This window comes from Malaclemys terrapin, chromosome 4 (genome assembly GCF_027887155.1).
Source record: "Malaclemys terrapin pileata isolate rMalTer1 chromosome 4, rMalTer1.hap1, whole genome shotgun sequence".
In the NCBI taxonomy this organism is placed as follows: domain Eukaryota; kingdom Metazoa; phylum Chordata; order Testudines; family Emydidae; genus Malaclemys; species Malaclemys terrapin.
This window is the reverse complement of record NC_071508.1, coordinates 41,334,477-41,360,174: the sequence shown is the minus strand read 5'-3', so window position 1 is coordinate 41,360,174 and position 25,698 is coordinate 41,334,477. Positions and strand designations below refer to the sequence as shown.

Below are 25,698 nucleotides of genomic sequence, written 5' to 3'. Positions count from 1 at the left end.
ATGAAGATATACCTCTCTCATAGAACTGGAAGGTACCCCAAAAAGGCCATTGAGTCCAGCCCCCTGCCTTCACTAGCAGGACCAAGTACTGATTTTGTCCCAGATCCCTAAGTGGCCCCCTCAAGGGCTGAACTCACAACCCTGGGTTTAGCAGGCTAATGCTCAAATCATTGAGCTATCCCTCCCTCCCTTTTGGAAGGTTGCAGCCTGCCAAGAGGATGGGCTTGTCCTCATTGCTAGATAACTATGAGTTGAAGCTCTGAACATGCATCTGGAATTCACAAAGAGACAAGTAAGGAAATTCCCTGTTGTTGGAGTAAATACCTTATACCAGAGAAAGACCAGTTTGGCTGAGTCATCCTTTAATTATACTCGACATCACTATTGTCCTTCACAGTGTACACTAACAATTGTTGAACCTTTGGCACTCTCTCATAAAAGCAGCATTGTTGGACAATACTCTGCTGTAACTGGGTAATAGATGAAAGAAAAGTTTGCCGCTAAGAACTAAACTAAACAGGTGATAGAGAAAAAATTGGAAAGGGGCATATTTACAAATTTTTACCATAAAAAGTTAAAATCTCAATCAGTACATATAGGGTGATTAAGATGGAGCCCATTCAAATCTCACAAATGGGCAGTTGGATTCTCCAACTATACCTTTAAACCCCACTATCTCCTAACCCAAGAGGGAGGGAAGGAACACAAGAAAAATACTTCTGGAAACTTAGCACAATCTGGGTATTATAAATTTACTTATTTTCTATAACTTCCATTTCATGATTCAGCATTTCTGGTGTAGGTAATATACAACAGAAAATTAGAACTATCACCTTTTGTAATTTGAATGTAACACAGAATGCTTCAAACCTCATCAGATCTTCGTAATCCCTGTAAACGCCCCCATTTTACTGCAAAACTTTTCAGCCGGTATCTGCATGCATTTCTCCTTGCTGGCTAGGGAACAGGAGATCACTAGAGGAAACAAGCAGTGCTACTTCCCCCAAGGACACCATACCTGGAACCCAGACAGCTAGAGCCAAAGTTGGTGGTTTTGGTACTGAAATAACTGGTTCAGTAACAATCACAAAAATACAACATAGGACATCCTCAAGATAGCAGATAAAGTTAGCAGTAGTGCATTAAAAATACTCTGATACCAACATGTGAAATATATTCAGGAGTGCTCACTTGGAAGTAAGACAAAGTAAGAATATTCCATTTTATAGAATGGGACACTTTTTTTTCCCTCTTTAAAGTGAGTGGGTTCCTGCATCATTTAGGCACAAACAAGTAACACTGGTTGTCCTTTTTTACCCTGAAGATTGTTGTGGTTTGCCTCTGTTTTCACCAGATGGATCAAGTAATTTCTTGGGGTTTACCATTTGGAATCTCTCTGTGGAGATATTCTAGCATTACATTGTATGAAATGCAAGACAGGAAGAATTAAAAGAAATACCATTATACATTTGTTTTTTTATTTCTGTATGCAATGTAATGTTTAGGCACGGTGCTTGGGACACTTTCTAAAATAAATCATTGGCCATTGTTTAGAGTATCCTTTTGGCTTTAAATACTGGTCAGGAAAACAAACAATGTAAAAATAAATGACTAACTTCCTATTACAGAAATAAAAATGGATTTGCATCTAAAAGTGCAAGAGGTGAAGTACTTTAACCCTTTCACCAATGTGGCAATATACAGTATATTGCTTCTGTTTGTTTGAGAAGGCTGTTGGAATTTCATACGGACATAGAAAATTATAAATTACGCAGAATTAGTTTCCATAATCACTATATATATATACAAACCAGCTGTGAAAAAAAATGGTTTAGAACTTACAAATGAAAGCCTCACACAGATCAATACAGTGAAAGTAACAATTAACATGCTCAGGTGCCAAATTTTGATTTGTACTTTAAAAATACTATATTTTTAAAATGCATGTACTGTAATTACATTAGCAGCACAGGCATTTCACTTAGTTGACTTGTCTAACAGGATTATGGTGTTTTAAATATGTAGATTGTTCTAAATTGTTCAATTGTAGAATGCTTGGTATTAAAGTAAATCTCGGTGAATGGGTTCAAAGGTAGGTGAATCACTTTAAAAAACACAACAAGCCATGTGCACTTCAAATATTCTAGTGTTTCACCTGTAAGGTATTGTTTCAAGCAAACAAGACTAACAGAACATATGGCTTTACAGTAACATCAATTTGTCACCTAAGTTGTAGTAATAAATACTTAAAATCTCTACCAATAGACTTACATTTTTGATCTGATTTAAACAATACAGAAAACAATTACCAATTAAAAACCTGTTGTAAAATGCTGAACACCAAAAATTCTTATTTAAATCACTTTCGTAAGCTAAAACAACCAAAATAACATTTATAGGGCATTTCAGTTCTACAATTCTTCGCCAACCTGGAAGAAACATGAATTTTTTAATTTTATTTTTACAAGGTGAAAAAATGTATGAAAACTGCTAAATACTTTGGTCACACTAATTGTCAAATAGTTATGTCTCAAATACATTAGATTTGTGTATTCACTTTTTTTATAAAACTATTCTTACAGCCATTTTAACTATAGTATCACTACTATCATTACCTGGGTGGCAAGATCTTATTTCACAGGCCACCCATTATTTAGAACAATACAATATAAACATACGCAAAAAGTATTGGTATTTCTCAATGTGCAATTTTTTTACACTTATGAATTTCTGTACAATGTCCTAAAATCTAGAATATAAATGTTGCTGGTCCTGATCCCTTGCGAAATTAGTGCAGCAGTGACTGGCTTTGACAGGCTCTAGATGAAATCCTTGAGAAACACTAAACCCCCTGGATATCAGTTCGTGTTCTTCAGCCAACAGCAGCAGACATCACATATCATACAGGGCCATTAACAGCTGCCTCTCCTAAAAGGGTTTGTTGATCAGTCCTAAGAAGTCAAAAGGAGAAGGATAAGTGTATAAGAAACCAATGCACGCTTATAAAATCACTACAATCAAGTTTGGGGGTCAAAGCAAGAACATGAACTTCCAAAGCCTTGTCAAAATATACTAATTTAGAATTGGGGTCATGGCAAAGAGACAATGCATCCATAACACTGAAACAAAATAAAACACACACCCTGCTATGCCCTATTTTCATTTTCTTGTTAATCACAGAAGTAGATTAGCAGCTCTACTCTAGTTAAGGTTAAGACCAGCTTTCTGTTTAAAGGTTCCTTTTCTAACTGCTCTAAAATCTACATGGTTACTGGGATTGCCTTGAAATTTGGTATGTTTAGTGGGGCTGTAGGGTTCTGTTAATGATCCAAATTTGGGGACATCTGATCAAGGGGGTTCCCAAGATAGAACACCTGGAAGAAAACAGCTTTACTTGAAATTGACAGATTCTGGCCACCTAGTTTTGCTCATAGACAGATCAAGCCAGGGCCTAGATCATTGCATGAGGGTGTTAAATGTGTGAGGGTTACCCCCAAAAGAATGCGTGACACCTACCACCCCTTTGGGGGAAATCAAATTAAAACATTACTACAAAAAACTCTGGTTATGTACATGAGACGGCTTGCACACCTATTTGTGTGCCTAGTGGATTATACTGAGCATGTGCAGCGTGAGAGGCTAACTGTCTGGAAAACTACCGCTACAACATAAGACCTGGGTGGCTCTGGCGATGTGTTACGGTCATAAAATCTGAACACCAGCCCAAAAATAAAAACAGGTACATTGTTCCAGTCTACCTCTATCACAGGGGAAATTTTATTTTGGGGGAATGTAATCTGAGCACAGCAGATCATTCAGGAGGTGTTGAAGTTAGTTTCTGAAAAGAAACCACACAAGCTATTGCTCACCAGGAGGGGAAGTGATTAGGGGTTGGAGAATAGGTGGGAATGGGGAGAGAGGAAGTAAGTGAGACTCTAGGAAAGGAGACTGGGAGTGACAGACAAGGGGAGAGGAGAATGGGGCAGGGGCACATGTGCTCACCACACTCTGGGGACCCCCCCCTTCCCAGGCCCCCTCAAGTGAGCCGGTTCGGGGTGCTTGCTCTTCTGGGGGTTTGAGCCCTGCCCACCGTGAGCTGGGATTAAGGGTCCGTTCTGGTAATGTCTGAGCCCCAATCCCTGTGCCTCCAGGTGTGTGGCAGAAGCTGGGGGCTCCTGTCCACCAATGGGGTTCTCACCCTCATCCTTGTCCCCCCACCCCAATGTGAGCCAGACTCTGGGGAAGCCCTGCCACCCTCTGGCTAGGGAGCTAAGAACAGGGATGCCATAAGCATGCACCCAGAATATACTGTTGACACTGGGGTGAGCAGCTAAGAAGAGGTAAGACCAACACATCAGAAATTCTCCACACCTACAGCACTGCAGCAACGCAGTTGTACCGATGCAGCTGCGCCGCCGCAGCACGTCTGGTGAAAAAGCAGAATGAAATCACCTCCGTGAACGGCTGAAGCTATGTTGTTGGGAGAAGCTCTCCTGCCAACATAGCACTGTGCACGAGTGCTTATGTCGGTGTAACTTAGGTCGCTCAGGGGCTCACACCCGAGCAAAGTAAGTTATGCTGACAAACTGTAGTGTAGGCTTAGCCTTAGGCTTTGTCTAACGTTCTGAAAGGCACAGGCTATCACTGAGCAACCTTAAATCCCCATTAGCAAAGTTTTTGCCATTTAATTACTCCCACTAATTATATTTAGCACTTTAATGAAGACGACTGATGAAGTAAGCACAGCTAATAGAAGTTGCATTTGGTCTTTAACAAAAGGCAACTGGCTTCAGTCACTGATGGAACGCATGTAACAGTAGTGATATTGTAAGGTACAGTGTCTCCTCACAAAGTACGTTTCTATTTCCTTTAGAGAGTTCCTCTGCTTCTCATTCTGTACTAGGTGTACTGGGGCTTCAGCTTGCCAAAATATTACTTAAGTACATCTCATATCAATTATTTTTCATATAGAAGTAATATTTGCAGAGTCAAAAAGTACAAAGTAAATAAATGCAATGTTTTTAAAAATTGTGCTGTGTGCTAATCTGACCTAGGAGCTGCTGTTTTAGGAGCATTCTGAATTTCATTCACTCCACTACGGTAAAAGGATCAGGAACAGTTTGGGGGCAAGGAGGGAAGAAAGTAAAAAGCAGAAAAAAAAGAAGCAAAAACCCTATTATGGCAAGAACAGTTTTAGTGTAAACACTCTCCCTGCTAATTCAGGCAATACAAAAAAATCCACTCCACTTTCATCCAGTGCAATAACTAATCCACTGAAAGCTTGTCAAGAATTTTTTTTTAAAAGGGGAAAATAAATGACCATTCTGCACAGCACACAAAGAAAAATTACCTGTAACGCTTGTTCTCTGGTGGTGTACAATCACAGAGAAGCCACACTCTTGGGTCCGTGCTCTACATGCACATGACCAGTAGGAGTCCCCTAGCTAAGTCTTTGGCTGCCAATCACTAAAAACACTTTTAAAAAAAATATATACATTAGAGAAGGGACAGACCGCACTAGATAGAAAATTATCATCAACTTTTCAGGAAAAACCTGGGAGGTAAAATAGAAAAAAACTAGATGGGCAAGAGTCTGTTCTACACAGTCATCACAGCTGTAGCAGTGACCTTCACTAATTGATTGAAAAACTAACCACTGGGACATTCTGGGACTCCTAGCACAAACCTATTATTGACTTTGGGGGAGGGGGGGCATGACTTACCTAGGGGACTCCCACCAACTATAGGTCTATCTACGTATTTATATTGCACTTGTGATGAATCTGATGAAAACTACTGTGACTGCCACCTTTAGAGAGAGTATTTTAAAATACCTTGTCCATTCTAAAATTTGTCATTAGAGGCCAAAAAGCGATTTAGAAACAAGGATATCTAAAACAAAACATTTACTGAAATCAGCAACAATGCAAAGAATTGCTAGCTTTGAGAGCCCTCTTCTGGTTTATGCTGGTAATTCTTTATTCACAGGCTGATACTGTGTGTCTTGGCAAACATCTGACAAGCTCTGCAAAGCTATTTTTAAAATGGTGCAGTATTACAGCATTTCAGTTTTTACATTTCAGATAAACAGTTGGAAATCAAAGAAATGTTCAAAACTTAAAATCTACTAAGTGTGCATGTAAAGGTCAAATAGTTGAGGGTTTTTTTTGTTTGTTTGTTTTTTAAACACCCATAGTGGAGTGTAAAAGAGAACCCCTACATGTGTTATTTACTCTTCTTATATATAAATTATTTATAAAAGTAAAAAATCGCAACTCAATAAAAAACACAGTTACCCACCTTTCGTAACTGTGGCTGTTTGAGATGTGTTGCTCATGTCCATTCCATTCATCAGAGATCTTTGCCTTAGCAGTATCCATAGGGCCGGCTGTGTTGCCCCCTTGAGTGCCGCATTCATGCACTGGTATATCAAGCGCTGCCGGCCCTATGCCCTCTCGGGTCCTTCTTGCCAACAATACAACAGAGGGGCAGGAGGGGGGCTAATGGAATGGACAAGAGCAACATCTCGAAGAACACTTACAAAAGGTGGGTAACCGTTTTTTCTTCAAGGGCCGACGTAATAGCGATCAAAAAGGGAGACCTTCCAGGACAGGAGGAGGAGGGAGCAGGAAGCCAAGGGTTCAAAAGGAGGACCCAGGAGTTTGGACAGCACTATGTTCAAGTCCCAAGGGGCAACCAGCTGCCGGATCTGCGGGTAGAGGTGTTCCAGCCCTTTAAGGAAGGAACTATAATAGGATGGGCGAAGAGGGACCCACCCTGGACGGGGGGGGGGAGGGGGAAGAAGGGGTGCAGCTCCGAGATGGCCGCCAGGTGGACCTTGATGGAGGAAAAAGGACAACCCCTGAAGTCTCAGATGCAACAAGTAATCCAGGATGTCCTGCAGCGAGGCTTGCTTGGCCCGAAGACGTCTCTCTGCAGCCCAGCACTCAAACCTTTTCCACTTTGCCAGGTAGGTTGCCCTGGTTGAGGGTTTCTGCTGCCAAGCAACACGTGTTGAACATCGGCCGAACATGCTCTTTCATCTGCATTCAGACATGCCATCAGATGCAGCGCCGCCAGGTTTGGGTGCAGCAGGTTGCCATGGTTCTGAGACAGTAGATCCCATCAAAGAGGCAGCGGGAGGGGGTGGCTGCTGATAGGCCCAACAGCATGCTGAACCAGTGCTGACGGGGCCACGCCAGAGCCAAGAGGATGACTTTCGCTCTGTCCTGGTTGACCTTCACAGGGACCCTGTGGATCAATGGCACTGGTGGAAAGGCATACATAAGCACCCCGTCCACAGAATGAGGAAGGCGTCTGAGAGGGAACCCCTTTCGGACTCTGGATGGAGCAGATGGTGGCACTTCCTGTTCTGCCTGGACGCGATCAGGTCTACCTGGGGAGTTCCACACCGTTGGAAAATTACGCTGACCATCTCCGGATGGAGGGACCACTAGTGGTGAGACAAGAAGATCCTGCTGAGGCGATCTGCAAGGACGTTCCTGGAGCCATGCAGATGGGTGGCAACCAGATGAATGGCGTGCTGCACACAGAAGTCCTATAGGGTAAGCGCCTGGCTCCTCCCTGCCTCTTGATGTAGTACATCGCTGCAGTATTATCTGTCAGGACCTGCACCACCTTGCCTTTTAAGCGAGGTAAGAATGCCTAGCAGGCCAGGCGAACCGCTCTGAGTTCCCTGACATTGATCTGGAGGACCAGGTTGTCCCGCATCCAGCGGCCCTGAATGCTGAACTCACCCAGGTGGGCTCCCCAGCCCAGATCTGAGGTGTCGGAGACCAGGGTCAACGACAGGGATGGGGCTGCGAAGGAAACCCCCTGCAGCATCAACCTGGGGTGCAACCACCAGCTCAGGGACAAAAGGACGTGGTTTGGTACCGTGACCAATCTGTCCAGGGAGTGTCTGTTGAGGATATAAACCAAGACCGGCAATGCCTGCAGTGGCCACAGATGAAGACGAGCATGGCTGACCACGTATGCACATGTGGCCATGTGCCCCACCAGATGAAGACAGGTGTGGGCTGTAGTGAGCGGGTGCCTTCTTAAATGGAAAATCAGGTCCGCGATAGCCTGAAACCGTGTTTCTGAGATGAAGGCTCTGGCCCCACGTGGAGTCGAGAACAGTCCCGATGAACTCTGTGTGTTGAGCTGCCGTTAATGTGGATTTTTCTGGGTTTTCTAACAGGCCCAGGTCGCAGCAGGTGAAGTGCACAAAGTCGAGACTTCTCTGCACCTGCTCCGGAGACCTGCCCTTGATGAGCCAGTCGTCGAGGTACGGGAACAGATGGACCCCTCAACCCCCACATCTGAGGTAAGCGGCAACCAGCGCCTGCACTTTGTAAACACCCTGGGGACCAAGAGAGGCCAAAGGGTAGTGCCATGACTTGGAAATGGCGTCCTCCCACTACAAAACGGAGGAAGCGCCTGTGGCCCGTGAATATAGAAATGCAGAAGTAAGCGTCTTCCAAGTCAAAGGCAGTGTATCAGTCTCCCAAATCCAGGGAGGGGATGATGGGGGCCAGGGAGACCATGCAAAACTTCAACTTCATGAGAGACTTGTTGAGGCGGCGCACGTCCAGGATGGGTCTGAGGCAGAGGTGGGCAAACTTTTTGGCCTGAGGGCCACATCTGGGTACAGAAATTGTATAGCAGACCATGAGTGCTCATGAAATTGGAGTCTGGGGTGTGTGTGTGTGGGGGGGGGGGGGGGTGAGGGCTCCAGCTGGGGAGGCAGGCAGGCTCTAGGGTGGGGCTGGGGATGAGGGATTTGGGGTGCAGGAGGGTGCCCTGGGCTGGGATGGATGGGTACAGAGGACGGGAGGGGAATCAGGGCTGGGACAGGGGGCTGGAGCATTGAGGGCTCTGGCTGTGGGGGCAGGCTCTGGGGTGGGGCTTATGATGAGTTTCGGGGTGCAGGAGGGTGCTCCGGGCTGGGACCGAGGGGTTTGGAAGGTGGGAGGGAGATCAGGGCTGGAGGTTGGGGCGGGAGGGGGAGGGGGCGGCGTGGCTCAGGGGGTGCAGGCTCCAGGCAGCGCTTACCTTGAGCAGTTCTCGGAAGCAGCAGCATGCCCCTTTCCGGCTCCTATGCGGCGCCGCCCCTGCAGCTCCCATTGGCGGAGCGGTGCGGCGGGCGAACATGCTGCTGCTTCCGGGAGCCATGCGGAGCGGCCCCCGACCCTGCTCCCCGTCGGGAGCTCGAGGGCCAGATTAAAAATGCTGATGGGTCGGACACGGCCTGTGGGTCGTAGTTTGCCCACCCCTGATCCAAGACCTCCTTTCACTTTCGAGATTAGTAAGTACCAGGAGTAGAACCCCTTTCCTGTCATGTCCTGAGGAACCTCCACCATGGCCCCTAGACACAGGAGGTTCTTGACCTCCTGAACGAGGAACTGCTCGTGAGAAGGGTCCCTGAAGAGGGACGGGGAAGTGGGGGTCGGGGGCAGCGGTCAAAAATTTCAGGGTATAGCCCATTGATGATATATCCAGAACCCAGCCATCTGACATAACCCACAACCGGGTTGAGGGTAGGAGAACAGGCAGTTGAGGAAAGGTAGCAGTGGATCTGGAGAATTGACTGGGGCGTCACTCTCGACCATGCCATCAAAATGAGTGTTTCTGCCCTGCAGAATGCTTGGTCTGGCCGGTTTACACAGGCAAGCGGGAGGTAGAAGGGCGGCAATGACTAAAAGTAGTGTCCCTGTCCTTTCTTTTTGCAGGTCCAGGGTGAGACTGCCATGACCTCAACGGAGGGGGCGGCCAGAATGGTTTATGCACCGACTGCAGTGTGTGGATACCCAGCAAACAGAGGGTAGCCTGGGTGTCCTTCATCCCATGCAGCCTCACATCTCAGAAGATGCTCAGAAAACAGACCACTTCCGTCAAAGGAAGGTCTTGTATAGAGGTCTGCATCTCCTGGGAGAGACCTGCGATCTGAAGCCAGGAGCTGCGCCTCAACCACTGAGGACGCCACCACCCTGGCTGCCGAGTCCGCCGTGTCCCTGGCCATCTGAAGGGCACAGCAGGCTGCCGAAGTGCCCTCCTGCACCAATGCAACAAACTCCTTGGCCTGGTCCTGTGGGGAGTCCGTCCTTGAATTTATGGAGAGAGTCCCATAAATTGAAGTAACAGCGGCTCAGGAGGGCTTCGTAGTTTGCCACACAAAACTGTAGACTTGCAGTGGAATAAATTTTCCTTCCGAACGAGTCTTTTGGCCTCCTTATTTTGCGGGGTGGCGCTGGTGTGTCCCTGCTTCTCCTTTTCATTGGCAGCAGAGATCACCAGCAAGCCTGGAAAAGGGTGGATATGAAGGCATTCAAAGTTTTTGGCCGGCACAAAGTATTTTTTCTCAGCCCGCTTTGAGGCGGGAGGGATGTAGGAGGCATCTGCCAGATACCCTTGGCAATTTTCAGGACCCCTTCGTGAATGGGTAGTGCAATACGTGTAGGAGTGGAGGCTGAAGGACATTGAAGAACGTGTCCTCTTGCTCGGCCATCTCCACCTGCAGGCCCAGGTTGTCCGCCCCATCAGAACAAGGCCTGGGGGTCCTTAAAGTCGTCAGGTGGGCTGGCACTGGAGGGCCCCATGACAATCTCGATAGGTGATAAGGACTGAACCAATGGAGGGGGGGCTTTGTCGTTGTCCTCTGCTGGGGAGGATGGCTTAGGCATAGGTGTAGCCTCGGTCACTGGGTGTGCCTCCGGTGCTGGGGCCAGTACTGACGGTGCCAGCGGTTGCTGCTCCATGGCTGCTGCAGGTGATTGAGCCGATGGGGGCAATACCGTGACCAGAACCTCCCAGGTGTTCTAACATGCCCACTGAACAGGCCGCTGTCCTGATTGCCACTGCCCCAGTGCCGCCACTGGCTCGGATGCCCAATCTCGCCGCTGAGGTTGAGGTGATGGGCTCAAATGTCCCTGTGTTCCGGAGGAGCCCCCTCCTGGGGACCACGGAGGGGCTGTCAAGGCCTGAGTTTGCTTTGAGACCACCGTCATTGGAGACCGGTACCCCTCCCGAGGTGACCGGTATTGCTGGTGCAGGGAGCAGCTGCGGTGCCGGGGCAGGAGGGAGATCATTCCCACGGCATCAGTAACTGGGACTGATGTCGATAATGGGGGACTGGCGCCTCTCTCTTGATGAATCATGTCAAGAAGGCGGCAACCGCGAACGTGGAGCCGGAGACCAACGGTAGGTTCACGATGATTTAAGGGGACAAATCAAGACACAAATGATTTGTACATGTTTTGAACAGTTTTGTCCAGGGAAGCCATATATTCAAAATCATTTATAAAGATGGGAGTTACCAGCATAAATTGATAAATTACAATAAAGTAAGGTGGGATGTTGGATTACTGGCACTTTCACCAATCCATGAGAACTGAAATAGCAAGATTTATAATGCGCTATTTTCCTTTCTCAATGTTTGCAGCATTTGTGAGCTCATGCTTACTGTGCTAAAGAGTCAAATATGGTTATTGTGCAGGATAGGACAGAGGAGCTAAGAGTAAAATTAACTGTCATTTTCTAAATGACTGTTTTACATTTTATGCCACCATATCAACTCATGGTTCAAAATATAATCCTGAAAAAACTATTACAACACAAAATGAAGATGGATATCTTAAGCACCTCACAAAATGAACAAAAGGTGAATAAAGTGGATTTAAATACACCACAGATTAAATTGCTGTATATCACATTTTAAATGGAGAGTCTGAAGTCAAAAGATAAAACTGCTTTCTGTGATAAATTCAAGGTTTCCCAGTATCTCTCTGCTTCTAGACTCCAGGATATTCCACAGTAAGTCAAAAGGAATTAGTCACTCTTGTGTGTAAGGCCATCACAAGACCTATTAATCACAATTGTCATGTTATGCCCTCAAAATAAGCTGTAAATAAAGCCTTGTGCTGCCTCTTAGGGGTTAATTCCACCCAAAGTTAACTCCATTTTTAAACAACATCAGGTTAGGTGAAGTCACGTCAGTTTCTTGCATTATTCAGTGTCAGTCACCACTACAGTACCTACGAATATGTTAGGTACTTCAGTTTCCAACTAACTGAATTTGAAAATTAATTTCATTTGAGAAGACTAAGATTTTCCCCATCTTTTGGAAATTGTTTGACCATTAAAGCCTTTTATATTTTCGACCCAATAAACTGCCTGCAAAACAATGTTCTTTGTAGTGTTGTTGTAGCCATGTTGGTCCCAGGGTATTAGAAAGACAAGGTGGGTGAGGTAGTATCTTTTACTGGATCAACTTCTGCTGGTGAAAGATGCAAGCTTTCAAGCTACACAGAACTGCTTTACAGGTCTCAGGCTGAAGAGCTCTGTGTAGTTCAAAAGCTTGTCTTTCACCAACGGAAGATTGTCCAGTAAAAGACTACCTTACCCACCTTTTCTCGCAAAATAATGGAAACAGCTCATTTTAGCTACAATATACTGAGCACAATGCACACGGTACTGGGTAAAAGGGATTTGGATGAAATACTTCAGAGGAAATCATGTCTGGAGTTCTGAAAAAACTAATAGAAAAATACAACTCATAAGAATGCACATAGAACAGGTACAAAGAATAGATTAATGTGTGCAGAAAAGACCCTTAACACCAAGAGCTGATAAATGGATTCTGGAACCAGAAATTGTAGATATATGGATCAGTTCTATTAGAAAAACATGCTATAAACAGCTGGTAATAGGCTTGAAAGCAGCCTGTAATAAGGTTACCTCTGTTCTGGACTGCTGCTATCAGGCTGTGGAGTAGCAGGATTTTCTTCTACAGCTTCTGTGTTCTCCACCACATATTTACAAGAAACATCTTGCGAGGTAGACAATTTTCCTTCCTCACTAAATAAAAAGCAGGTTACAATTTAACTTCAGTTATGGATGTAGGGAATTTCATGCAATAGTTGGAGACTGAGGGAAGGGTCCAGACTACATGCAAATGGCTTTTGAATTATGATTGAAGCATGGAAATCAAGCACGGGAATCTGGACTCTGTAGACATCCATTAGCACATCAGTGTTCTGCACAAAAACTGGATTGAAAAAAATGCATGAAATACAATGATTACATACAAGTGCAAGGAGGGAATAAAGAATGTGCTTGGTGCCTGAAGTGAGAACAATCACAGCCTTTACCGTACATACCGATAGGATTTCAACACTCTGAAGCCAAAAGTATGCAAAAAATAGAAGGAGAAAAGTATAAAAAAAAGACTTGAGGTTCCTTTCAAAATTAGCACTTTGACTAAATTTGTCCAAGGAAAAGCACATCAGCAAAACCAGCCTTATATTTCTCTTTTTATAAAGCCACTTATTTATATTACACTCTACTCATTCAAAATTCTTAAAGAAGACATCTTTTCATTTGGAGGCTAAAGTACAACTGGCATATGTTGCATAGCACTAAAACAGACAGACAATGAACAACACACATTTGAGAAAAAATGATCATTTATGTAGTTGGTTAGGGTTTTTATTCAGCTAGAACTACACATGAAACATGTGAATTTCCCTTACAGTCGTGAAGCCTACGAGGGGGTAGGGGGGAAACATCTATATTTATTAAAAAGTTTTCACCCTTCCCATTTGCACTCCAATGCTACATGTTCTTTTTTTGCTAGCTACTCTGTTATGGGTATGTTCATACCCAGAAGATGTCAGCCAACCACCTTTCATTGATTTCAAGTGCAAACCTTACACCACACCTCTCAAACTGTAAGCCTGCCACCATATGACGTAAGTCATCTGACAAAGTCCATTTTCTCTCAAGATCTGAGCGACTCTCCTCTCCCAGTTGTCCTACTACTTTGGTTGTTCTTTCAGTGGATCCTCCTGCTTTCATATCTCACTTTACCCAGGTATCCCATCCCACAAGGCTTTGTCCTTGGCCCACTTCCTTTCTTCCTGAAGATCCCATCTATAGATGACCTCACTGACACTTTCAGATCCCGCTACCACCTCTGTGCCAATCATACTAACATCTCTCTACCACTGACCCATCTCCCTCCATTATCATTTGTTTGCATTACGGTAGCACCTAAGAGCTCATCCATCTAAACTGGCATCTCCTTTTAGATGTTTCGTCACTAACTTAAATGTAATATAACCAAAACTTAACTCAAGTCTGTCTCCTCCAAAGCCCTCCCCACTCCACCCATTCTCCATCACACCCGACACCTGCTATCCTTCCTGTCACACTGGTCCATAATATGGCTGTCAGCTTTGACTCCACCTTTGTTCAAGACCTGCACAACATCCAGGCCATGTCCAAATCTTCCTAATATTGACTCCCTAACATAGCTAATCCCTTTTTTCTTCATACCACTAAAATTCTTGTCTGGATCTTCTCCTCTCAGATAGGTTGTGACATGGCCAGAATTTTCTTCCACTTCCTCTTCTTTCTTCACTGTTTGAAATTGAAACTTCTGGTCTTTATAGACCTTCACATCTTAAGTACCTCTACTCTGTCAGCTTTCATTACCCATTTAACAGTTTCTTCCATAAGCACTGCCATAAAGAGCAACACTAAAAAGAGTGCATGAAACACCCTTCCTAACTAGTCCATAAAGCTATTACTCTGTTCTCCTTTAAATCTTTCCTCAAGAGCAACTTTTCCCAAGATGCCTACCAAAAAACAAACAAACAAAACAACCCCAACTGATGACAGATGCCCAAGAGGGATTTCTGGTATTTGTTTTGTCTTTGCAAATATACATGCCTATAACTATTTTCCCCATCTTCTCCCCCAAATGTTTTTGATACCTCCTTTAAAATTAAAATTCTTTGGGGCAGGAACTATATGTACCTCCATGTGTGAATTGTAGCACAAAAAGGGCCCAATTCTGATTACAGCCTCCAGGTGCTACCTCAATTCAAACAACAGTTAGTAATAATAAATTAGCTGACCTAAAGTAAGCCCTAAATACATTTACTGAAAACCCCTTGTGCAATCTCAAGTTTCGCTCCCATGGTTCAGGGAAAAAGAGGGAGACTGATCTGAACACCCAAGTCTCTCTGGGATCCTGTCAATTTCATTATACCAATTTTCTATCAGCAGCAGCCTAAATACATTCAAAATGAGAGAATATGGTAAGAATTTGTATACAGTGCCTAACTCAGGGAGGAACAAGTCAGAAGGACTGATGCAAATTTCTATATCCTTACTACTTCTGGACATCCCCACATCCCAAAGCTTTCCAAAGCAACAAATGGGGTTTTAGCCACACAAATATTGATTCTAATGGGAGTTCTACTGCTCCCACAAAATTCTGTGCACTGCTTTGAAATATTTACAGATTAGGATTACAAGGAATAAAAAGGCACATGATTACAATTGTCAGAGAGTTGATTTGATCAAAGCTGGCCATACTGCATTCTGGAACATTCCCCCGGTTTGTGGGATTACAAGTTACATGTTTTCCTATTCCAAGCTACTCTCCCATCTTTCACATTGACCTGATCTCTGTCTTACTAGGCATGCTATTAGTCTAGGGGACTTTCCTTTCAAATTAAAGGTATTTGGGGACTTTCATCTGAAGCTCAGGTCTAACTATATAGTCTCCTTCAGAGGGTTAGAAGTCAAGGTATCTTTCTACAATGAGTTTGTTTTTTTCACTCTTCTATGGCTCTCAGAATTCACAATTCTATAGCAAAGTACTTGTGAATGGAAGCAGCTTAGGCTGGAGGTAAAAGAACCATAATAGTAGGAATTGACTTCACGCTGCATGGATCAAAAAATAAGGACCAGTCAAAATAAAAACGGACTATAAAATTCAGAGAGACAGGGATAGACTAGGAGAATAGTTAGATGTGCGACTTACTCAAACACTGGCCAAAAAGAGTCATTTTGTTATATATAGAGAAACATCACCATCATGTAGCAATTTAGGGGATATACGCTCTAAACAGTTCTGCTGCTATTGCACAAGCAATTTTGCATTCAGTTTTAGACACCTCATGATCAGAAATACACTTTCAAACTAGAAGAAATTCAGACGAGCAGCAACAATTATCATAGTGCTGGAAGGGATATGGGCGGGGGAGGGGAAAAGGGGAGTTTCCTGAGGTAGGAAATCTAACTAGAAAACTCTGCTAAAAGCTATAAAACTATTAAAAAACTAACTATAAAGGCAGTGGCAAGGCCAAAAGAGAGCACTTTACATTGAAAGTGGGTGGGGCTCACAATGAAACTGAGAAAACACCTGTGGTTTAAAGAACTGTAGGCAAAAGCAAGTTTTGGAATATTTACAGATCAGAGAAATCGAAGGAAAGCTCCAGACACTGGACATTCTGATCCAGGCCATATGGCAGTAAAAAGGAACTAGAGAGGCAGTTAGTCCAGTCCTCTTCGCTCCACCCTTAAATTCCTTTGGTTGAAAGCACACAGAAGGCACGGGTGTATATATGGACCAAAGGACACTAACTGAAAGAATTCACCCACAGTGGAAGACACGTAGGGACCAATACTCGAAGAAGCAGCTCACTCACCCAAAAGCCCTGGTCACACAAAACCTTCCCTAATTGAAAAAACAAGTCTCAATCTAAAAACTGACATCTCAGCACAATTTGGTTAACAGCTCAAAAGGTTTTGTTTTTGTCCCAATGCAGAACATAACCTAGCTCCATAACCTCTATTGAAATTTACATATGAATGAAAGCTCAGATAACAGAAAACTGGAGTCAGACTGTTAAGTTTAAAATCTCTGCATGCAGATGTCTAATTAGCGTTTTGGAAATCATTAGTTCTATGAAATACTTCCAAAAGGACTGAATAAAATGCTCAGTCAACATTTAAAACATTTTTAAAGGAGGAACAAAAAAATGTGTACACCCTGAGTGAATAAGGGAAATGAACTAGGTTTGCTCACCTTTTGAAGACAGCTGTTTCAGTTTTAGCATCTACAGTAAGGCTCAGTGTTTCCTTCATGCTGCCATTCATTACTGTCTCAGTTACCTTGTCTGCATTTTCCACATCATCTTCTCCATCTGAACTGGCCTCCATAGCAACACTTCCTTGGGCTGATACAGTGAAACAAATTAGGATATTGCTAATGATTTTTATAGTTAATGAGCAAGTACAAATCAGTGAGGATGTGTAGGAGGATAATGTCTACTGTAATCATACATAATCTCCCTGCAGTTTTGTTTACTTTGCAAATCCTACATGGCAGGTAAAATATCAATTTTCTCCATCCTCAGCTCTGTGTGTGTACACACACACTAATCAAATATTTTAAAATATTTAATAGCTACTGAAGAAAACATACATGTTTCATAATAATCTTTTCATTTTCCAAATCAATTAGCAATGTAGATAATTTGCAGCAGCTACAGCTCTTAGTTAGGGCTTGTCCACACAGGGAAATTTACTGATATAACTCCCCATTTTGACACTTATTTTGGAACAAGAGTATTCACATGGGGAGTTATACTGGTATTATCATACTGGTACAGGTCTCCTGATAAGTTTCCGACGTAGACAAGCCCATAGTTAGGTCTGAAGATCCCGGACTTCCAGCACTTGTTATGTTCGTTAACAATGCAATTGGGAAGTGGGGTAACATGGGTTTGATCTGGTAATTTTTAATCAACTTTGACCATGTGTTGGAAAAGCTAGATGACAGGAGGGAGAGAAGGGCACACAGACTGTTCACTGCTGCATCCAAAGACTCAAGATGCTAAAGGCCATCTTAATTAACTAAAGCTCTGCCCAAGTCTCACTGACTAATAAAAAGTAAAGTTAATATTAACACTAATAGCTTGCTTTTATACAGTGCTTTTCTTCCATGGATCTCAAAACTCGTTTCAGAAGAGGTCAGTATCCTTACCCTCAGTTTACCAATGGGGGTACAGAGGTGCTAAGAGGTGAAATGACTTGCCCAAGATCTCCCAGGAAGCCTGTGGCAGAACCAGGAAGTCCAATGCGCTACTCATTTAAGCCACTCTGCTTCTAAGTTATTCGTTTGCACATAATTTGAGTAATTTCAGTGCACTTACCCTCTGGCTGTGTTGCAAGTGCAGATACATTTGCACTCAGGGGATCCATTGGTTCTGTGTTGGTTTCCATTTCCACAGGAGAATTACTTCTTAAAGACTCTTTCGAACTTTAATACAAATGAAAGTGAATTACATTTTGGAAAAAGATTTCTAAACATTAAAATGAAATTTGCTCACATGCAACCAGAACCTTTTAAAATAATGTTTCTATTTCTGTGAATACTATCGACTCCAGAATCCTACTGAAATCAACTATACTAAAACTCATCCAAGAAATGTTAAAGGAATTTTAAGGATGCAAAGTCAAGCACTAAAAAGTTAGGAAAAGCCAGAATTAAGATTTCTTGGTTTACTATCATGAAGAGTGTGCGCGTGTGAGAGAGGGGGGCATTGGATAAAAAGGACAAGCCTAATTTTTTTTGCCCCTTGCACTTTCCTTTTAAATATATTTTCAGCTATATATTGTCCCTTTCAAGGTAATGGTATCTGGGCAAGAGGGTTGCTCAATCTCTATATCCAAATCAAACCAATGCCATCCCTGCCAACGAGGCTGATCAATCACAAAGGTGGTCTTTATAACATGGAGGCTTGGCCATTGGTATCTGGATTAAGTTCTCAAAATGTATACATCCCACAGAATCCCAGACACCACATTTCTGCCACTTCCAATCTGAAATAATTGTAAATGATTTCTTGCCCTGATTCAGCAAAAATATCACTATTCATGAAAGCATGCGTTTAAGTCCCATAAAAGGCAATGCTCTGTGCAGGATAGCAGTCCACCCACATGCTATCAACTGAAGAATTAGGGTCTCATTTTGAAGTGAATTTGAAACAATAGTGGGTTCATTCCTTTACTATTCCAAGGGCACAAGATGCAATTTACACAGTAGGGACTTGGATCCCAAAACTGCAGCAGAAACCTTGAAATTATGCAGCATTGTTCATTTTTACTTCCAAGCAGTCCAGGTCAGACAATATCCCTTGTGTTATTTAATTTGATATTAAATTCAATTTATTGTACATTGCCCCCAAATTTTCAATTTTGAAATGTGCTGTAGATTTTGGTACTGTTAATGTTTAATTGCATTGCAGAAGCTACAGGAAATAACACAGATATTGGCAGGTAGGTAAGGAACAGTTTTTGGTTTGGTTACCTATTAAATAGTTGGACACTTGTTACAGAGAGGGAATACATCTCTTTCCCATCGTCTATGAGCAGAGTTCATTTTAAATTTGGGAGGGCAGTTTGAATTACTTGGTCCTCACACCAGTAATTCTTGACAAGCTAGCTGCCAATTGCACCCTGCCCCCATTTCGGGCATTGCATTGAAGAGCTGTAATGGTGACGTTTGAAATAATACGAGACTTCATTATAACAACTCAATGGAGATGAATGGTGCAGTTCACATCTCTTGGGCCAGTTGCTTCAGGGCAGCTGCAGACTCAGGCAGACATCACTGCATCTGTTTAATTGATTTATATTCTGAATATTATCTTCACCAACCATGCAGGCAAGAGACTAAAGGCATGGTTTACACTACAAAGTTAGGTCAACCCAGCTAACCCTGAGCAACGCAGTTAAGCGGACCTAACCCCAAGTGTAGCTAACAATCTGTCAATGGAAAAATTCTTCCATCGACCTAGCTGCCACCCCTCTCAGTGAGGTGGATTACCTATGCAGACAGGAGAACCCCTCCAATTGCTGTTGCTGTAGGCAGTGTCTACGCTGAAGTGCTACAGCGGGGCAGCTGTTGGCTGCAACTGTGCTGCTGTAGTGTTTCAAGTATAGACCAGCCCTAAATGAAAAAGTACATTCTGGAGCACAATAATTTGGCAATGTTTTAAAGATTCACATTTATGGGGATATTTACATGGCTACAATCTCATTATACCTAGGGCTCTGACTATTTCTGATGTAAACCAATACACAGCAAAAAAGTGCCAAGCACTTCAAAGTACTATGGGACTGTCTAAGCAAGTCACCATGGGCTTCATGGAGTGGATAGATTTTTCAGACATATACAAAACTATTTTTTTTCACATCACAAAACAGAGCCATCAGAGTCTTTCAATTTATTTCACATTAAACAGCTGCACGTGTCACTTAGGCCCAATCTACAGCCATAGTCCACTTATTTAAAAAAAAAAGGCATAAAAAAATAAAGTGTGGCTAGGACTCAAACATCCTAGCAATCAACCAAATTGATTAGCAAGCTATGTATGATTAGATACCATCTACACCAGAAATGGACCGTATCTGGGTCTCCTGAGTAGATTATAGTTGTAGAGTAGATGACACCCTTACGCACAATATACCTTTTAACTCCACAAAAAATCCCCAACAACATGGTACAGCAAACTACAAGTAACACTAATTATGTTTAAAGCAGAACTCTGTAATGTATTATGCAAACACTTCTGCAAAAGACATGCATATGCCCACTGAAAGGGACTAGTACCAGCTTCCATTATCATTGGCAGCTGGTAGCCTGGGCTGAAGAATAATAAAATTATTTTACCTTAGAGAAGATGTAAACTCTGAAAAAGAAGCCCAGCCAGTTTCTTTTCCTGGCATAGGTTCTTCTGTGCTCCATACATCAGACCCAACAGAATCCAAATTGGTACCATGTGCAGTTTCCATAGGTACGTCAAAGTTAGCCGACCAGTTCGGTGCTAGAAACAGTGACAATTTCAATGATAAGATATTTAGAAATTGATATAATTCACTTTTCTTAATACGTTATGACTCTATACCTGCACATATAGCTATCCTGAAACACTGCAAACTCCCTAATTGTAATAGGGGCTTACATAATGTACATATAGAAGAGTATACACTATGCAAAGTTAGAAAATGAATGCAATTCACAAGTACAAAATTAATTTGATCTATGAAGCTAGAGCAAAATATCACTATAACTCATGGCATTCTGCAATCAAGCCAATCTACCAAATTACACTTAACTTAAAATAATTTAATGGAGTTACACCAGGGATTAATATAGTCAACATTTTACAGAAAAAATATGTATTTGTTACTGTCAACACCTGTTTCTAAAAATGAAAGTTCTTTAAAACTGAGTGTTGTTCTCACAGTTTAGCTTCTGTTTAATAGGTGTGTGTTTCTTAGCTTAAACAAAGAAAATAAATTAATCAGTTCACTAGCACAGTGCTGCAAAGTTTGTTGCAAAAAAACAAATGAGGACTTAACATTTTAAAATTCTTCCCATTAGAATTTTAAATTTTGGAGCAAGTTTATTTTGAAAATAGGTGTCTAACTTAGAGTACTCATTCAAGGTACTTCATCTTCCCATAAGCAAATATTTGTTTTCATTAGTATTTACATACATAAAACAGGCTGAAAAGGAAGCTCTGTGACTAACTAAAATATTAATAGGAAATCCCAGTCTAGACAGATATGGGAAGATATCCACAAGGATCAAAACTTTGAGACACAGATGCCAGGGACACCAATCTGACAAAAGGAAAAAAGAGAAAAAACCCTCATTTTGTTTTGTTTTTATAATTCCTTATAATCAATATAAAAAACGCTTAGGATTTTTCTACACACAGAAGTTGCACTGGTTTAATTTAAATCAGTTTTATTAAACCAGTGCAACTTGTATGTGTGGACTCTCAATTTTTTAAATCGGTTATATCGGTTTAGCTTGCACCTGTGAATTTACTGATGCGACCCAAACTGACCTAAGCCATGTTTAAACTGATATGATTATCTACAAACAAAATTGCACCACTTTTACTAAATCAGTATAAAATAAAGTCGTGCCCTTTAGTAAAACAGGTACAACTGTGTGTTCAGACCAGGCTTAAGAACCCCTAGAAGTCTAATGCCTTAAAACATTAACTGTCTGTATCTACAGCCCAAGTCACTTGTTGGCTCCTGTGTAAAACTATTAAAAAAGAACCAGCATGGAGTAAAAGTTTGTCTGAAACGGGTACATATTTTCTGCTCACAGTCAAATTTTTATTTTCACTAGTTTCAGTGAAGATATCAAATGGTTTAGACTGATGGTCTCCAAAGCTTTTATCAGTTTTAAACAGATTCAAACTTGTTTAAAACTACACATCCCTTTTGGAGGAAAAACAATTTCTTTAAAAAAAACCCAAACCCATTTTATAAATAGAAATGTTTTCACCTCCTAGCTCAGAGAGAGCCTACACAATCAGGTGTCTGAGTCAGCCAGGCACCTGAGGTGCTCAGACTTGACAACACTCACATCCTGCTATGAGGACTTTATTCAGAAAATCTCTTTTTGCAAAGGTGAGATATTAAACTTCAGGGACCTCAATAAAGTGGTAAGGAAGACAAAATTGAACTATGCTCTACCACTTAACTGAATGACCATTACATTTTCCCACACTGATAACTTGCAATCTAATTCCTCCATCAGGTAATCTAAGCAGATGGAGGCAGTAGGATAAAAACCACCTACGTTCATTTAAGTCCACTTCCATTTTGTCTTCTGTATTAGTATTTGATTCAAACAAGTCTTGTTTTGTTCCATCCTCTTCTTCAGAGTCTGTACTTTCTTCACTGTCCGTACTGCCCGAGCTTCAAAAAAATATAAAGGGATTGTTTACATTCAATACTTAGAAGGAATTCCCTGGGGTGCATTGGCTAGTGAAGTTTTCCCAAGATTAAAACAGAACTGCAAATCAAGTTAGCATGTAGGAATGAGGCAAGTCTGACCATAAACACTGAGGGATCAGCTGGAACTACACTGCAGCATTAGCTATTAAACTTACTCTTCAGCACTGCCAGAAAGGATGAAGATTTTAGGGTGTTTTTTGACTTGACAAAGTTAACTGACCCATCTCCTCTCCGACAGCAACAAGGGAAAGGAAAGATGGCTGCCACTGCCCTCATGCAAGGGTAAATAGGAAAGTGGAGGGAGTATAGCTACGGGCCAGGCCAAACAACAACAGGCAAAAAAGCAGAGATGGACTTCATTTGCTCCACATGGGCTGCTGCAAATGCCAGAGGAAGCCCAGAAGTAGTCCTAAGGAGAGCAGAGCAACAGCTTCCCCACTCCTCCTCCCTTCCAGACGGACATCCAGGTTGTTCCTTCACTTCTGCATGGACATCAGAGCACTGATAATCTGGCCCTATACACATTCCTAAATGCAGCAGCAACATAATGGTCTGGCACATAAATTCCTGGTCACAGGTATTTGCAAGTGGAGGGAGAACTGACCACAGGGTATATGGTGCTATTGTGCAAAGGTCAGAGGAGACATTCCAAAAGGATCCCTGAAAGGAAATTCTGGATGACAGTAGAAAGCTGAAGGGGCAGTGGAAGCACTGGGGACAACAGATTCCCCTCAACCTGCTCTTTGAAAAAAAATCTCCATTACTGCAGCACAAGGAGGGGGACCCTGGCACTATAGAGCCTGAGTACACTAGCCTCCTGCTGGTGTAGCATGCTGAAGGGAAGGCAGGCTGCTTGGGATGGACAGCTCAGTGCCTCTGAAAATCATAACCAGGACGACGACTGCGGAGGTTTGGCCCAAGAGGCAGTGGAGGAAAGGAGCGAGGATGGAAGAAAAAAGGAAAGCTGAAGAAGTGCTGAGTAGCAAAGAGGGCTGATGCCTAAACCTCTTACAGAGGCAGAAGATTGGAAGGGACAGGTGCTGGGCCTATCCTCTAATAAGTTAACCAAGAACAGCAGCAACTACTCAATTTGTCTCTGAATTCTCTTTGCTAGGCAGGCCTTCCAAGCAGTCAAGAATCTGCAACAACAGATGTACTCAGTGAGAACAGCGAGGTTCTTCTGTAGTACAAATTGGATGGAAAACAAACACTATTCACCTGGATCGTCTCTGGGATTCCGGTGTAAACGCAATGTGTTTTTCTTCCCATATATCTTCTTCATCAGAACCACCATCATCAAACTGCTGTATTCTCTCCTTACAGCATGCCTCAAACAATGCAATATTCCCCTACAGCAGAACACAAAGCAAAAATATGAACGGGGTAAAGACCATTCACAAACTGTACACTACTCCACCTTATTTCTATGGTTAAACAATTTTAATATAGTCTCAGAAAAGGATAAAGGTGCATATAAGGAGACCACACTATATCCCATGAATGAGATATGCACCCAGATCTGGATTAATCAGCTTTGACTAAGTTTTCTATGAGGACAGTTCAGAAAACTCTGCCTGACAGGGGTGCCTGTTTTACCATTTCCTGCTCCCTCCCTGGGCATAGCTAAAGAACATCTCAACGTTTTCGTGACTTTTTCCCATTGTGGATTCTCTCTCCACTCACTGTGCCAAAGAATGCTCCAGATTTTTGGGGGGAGTGGTGGGAGGTTAAAGGGAGAGGCACATACACTCAAGGAGGGAGAGGTTAGCACACCAGAGAAACATTTTCTGGGGAAAGATCTTTACACTTCTGTCCCCTTATTCCTTTTACCTTGCTGGCTAAGACCATACTTTGCATTTTGGTGGAAGATTGAGCAGCTACTACCCACACACTTTAAACTGAATAAACAAACAGCACAGACCCAGAGAATGAGATCCGAGTCTATTCCTGAATCTGAGGGCTTGTCTACCCAGTGCAGCAATATGCACTAGAGCAGTGTGATTTCTAAAATACACCAACATGTTACGCAGTAAATGTCCCACACAGATGCTGCTGGCATGCTCTAGAAGTTTACTAGGGCGTACTAACTTAGGGAACTCCTGAAGAGGAGGTTACTCACCCTGTGCAGTAACTGACGTTCTTCGAGATGGGTGTCCCTGTGGGTGCTCCACTCCAGGTGTTGGTGCGTCCTTGCACCTTTGCTCGGAGATTTTTGTAGCAGTACTCGTACCGGCCACGCATGCGCAGAGGCTGCCCCCCGCTGTGAGTCTAGCTTAATAGTACGCATGGATGGCTGGTCTCCTCAGTTCCTCCTCTACAACGGAGGCTACTCCAACTCCGAAGTACAGGGGAGGATGGTGGGTAGTGGTGCACCCAAAGGGACACCCATCTCAAAGAACGTCAGTTACTGCACAGGGTGAGTAACCTCTTCTTCGAGAGATGTCCCTGTGGGTGCTCCACTCCAGGTGACTTAAAAGCAGTGTGTCTCAAGGAGGTAGGGACTTCGGATCTGATAGGAATGCCGTAGATAGTACAGCCCTGCCCAAACGTATATCAGAGAGAGAGCCGTGAATAAGGGCATAGTATTTAACAAATGTGTGTTCAGAGGACCAAGTGGCTGCTTTACAGATATCAGCCAGGGGAACTTTGCATAAGAATGCTACAGAGGCAGCCAGAGATCTAGTGGAGTGCGTTCTGATGCCATCTGGATGCGTCACCTTTTTCATCTGATAGCACAACCGGATGCACTGAGAAATCCAGTTTGAAAGTCTCTGGGTAGAAATAGGAGTACCTTTGGAACGCTCCATGATGGAGACAAAAAGTCTAGAAGAGTTTCTAAAAGGTTTTGTTCTATCCAAATAGAAGGACAAGGCCCTGCGTACATCTAATGTATGCATTGTGGCTTCAAATGAGTTCGCATGTGGTTTCGGAAAAAAGGTTGGTAGGTGTATCGGCTCAATGTGGAATGACGAATGCACCTTTGGAAGAAATTTGGGATGTAATCTGAGGGTAACCTTGTCTTTGAAAAATAGCGTATATGGTGGGTCTGCCATAAGAGCTGCTATTTCTCCT

General features: G+C 42.9%; 1 protein-coding gene across 9 annotated transcripts in view; it reads right to left on the bottom strand.

Annotated features, from left to right (window-relative positions):
* Nucleotides 1–1,456: 1,456 nt before the first annotated feature.
* PPP6R3 (protein phosphatase 6 regulatory subunit 3) overlaps nt 1,457–25,698 on the bottom strand; it is a 132,426-nt gene continuing 108,184 nt past the window's right edge. For 6 of the 9 annotated variants that reach the window (XM_054025364.1, XM_054025367.1, XM_054025372.1 and 3 more), the window contains 8 exons: nt 23,845–23,975; nt 22,469–22,587; nt 20,534–20,687; nt 18,012–18,118; nt 16,883–17,033; nt 13,161–13,178; nt 12,739–12,858; nt 1,457–2,951 (listed from right to left, as the gene is read on the bottom strand). In XM_054025364.1, coding sequence (XP_053881339.1) covers nt 2,900–2,951; nt 12,739–12,858; nt 13,161–13,178; nt 16,883–17,033; nt 18,012–18,118; nt 20,534–20,687; nt 22,469–22,587; nt 23,845–23,975 — 852 coding nt within the window. In that variant the 3' untranslated portion in view covers nt 1,457–2,899. The remainder of the gene's footprint in view (nt 2,952–12,738; nt 12,859–13,160; nt 13,179–16,882; nt 17,034–18,011; nt 18,119–20,533; nt 20,688–22,468; nt 22,588–23,844; nt 23,976–25,698) is intronic. The other 3 variants (XM_054025366.1, XM_054025371.1, XM_054025373.1) reach the window with 1 other exon arrangement.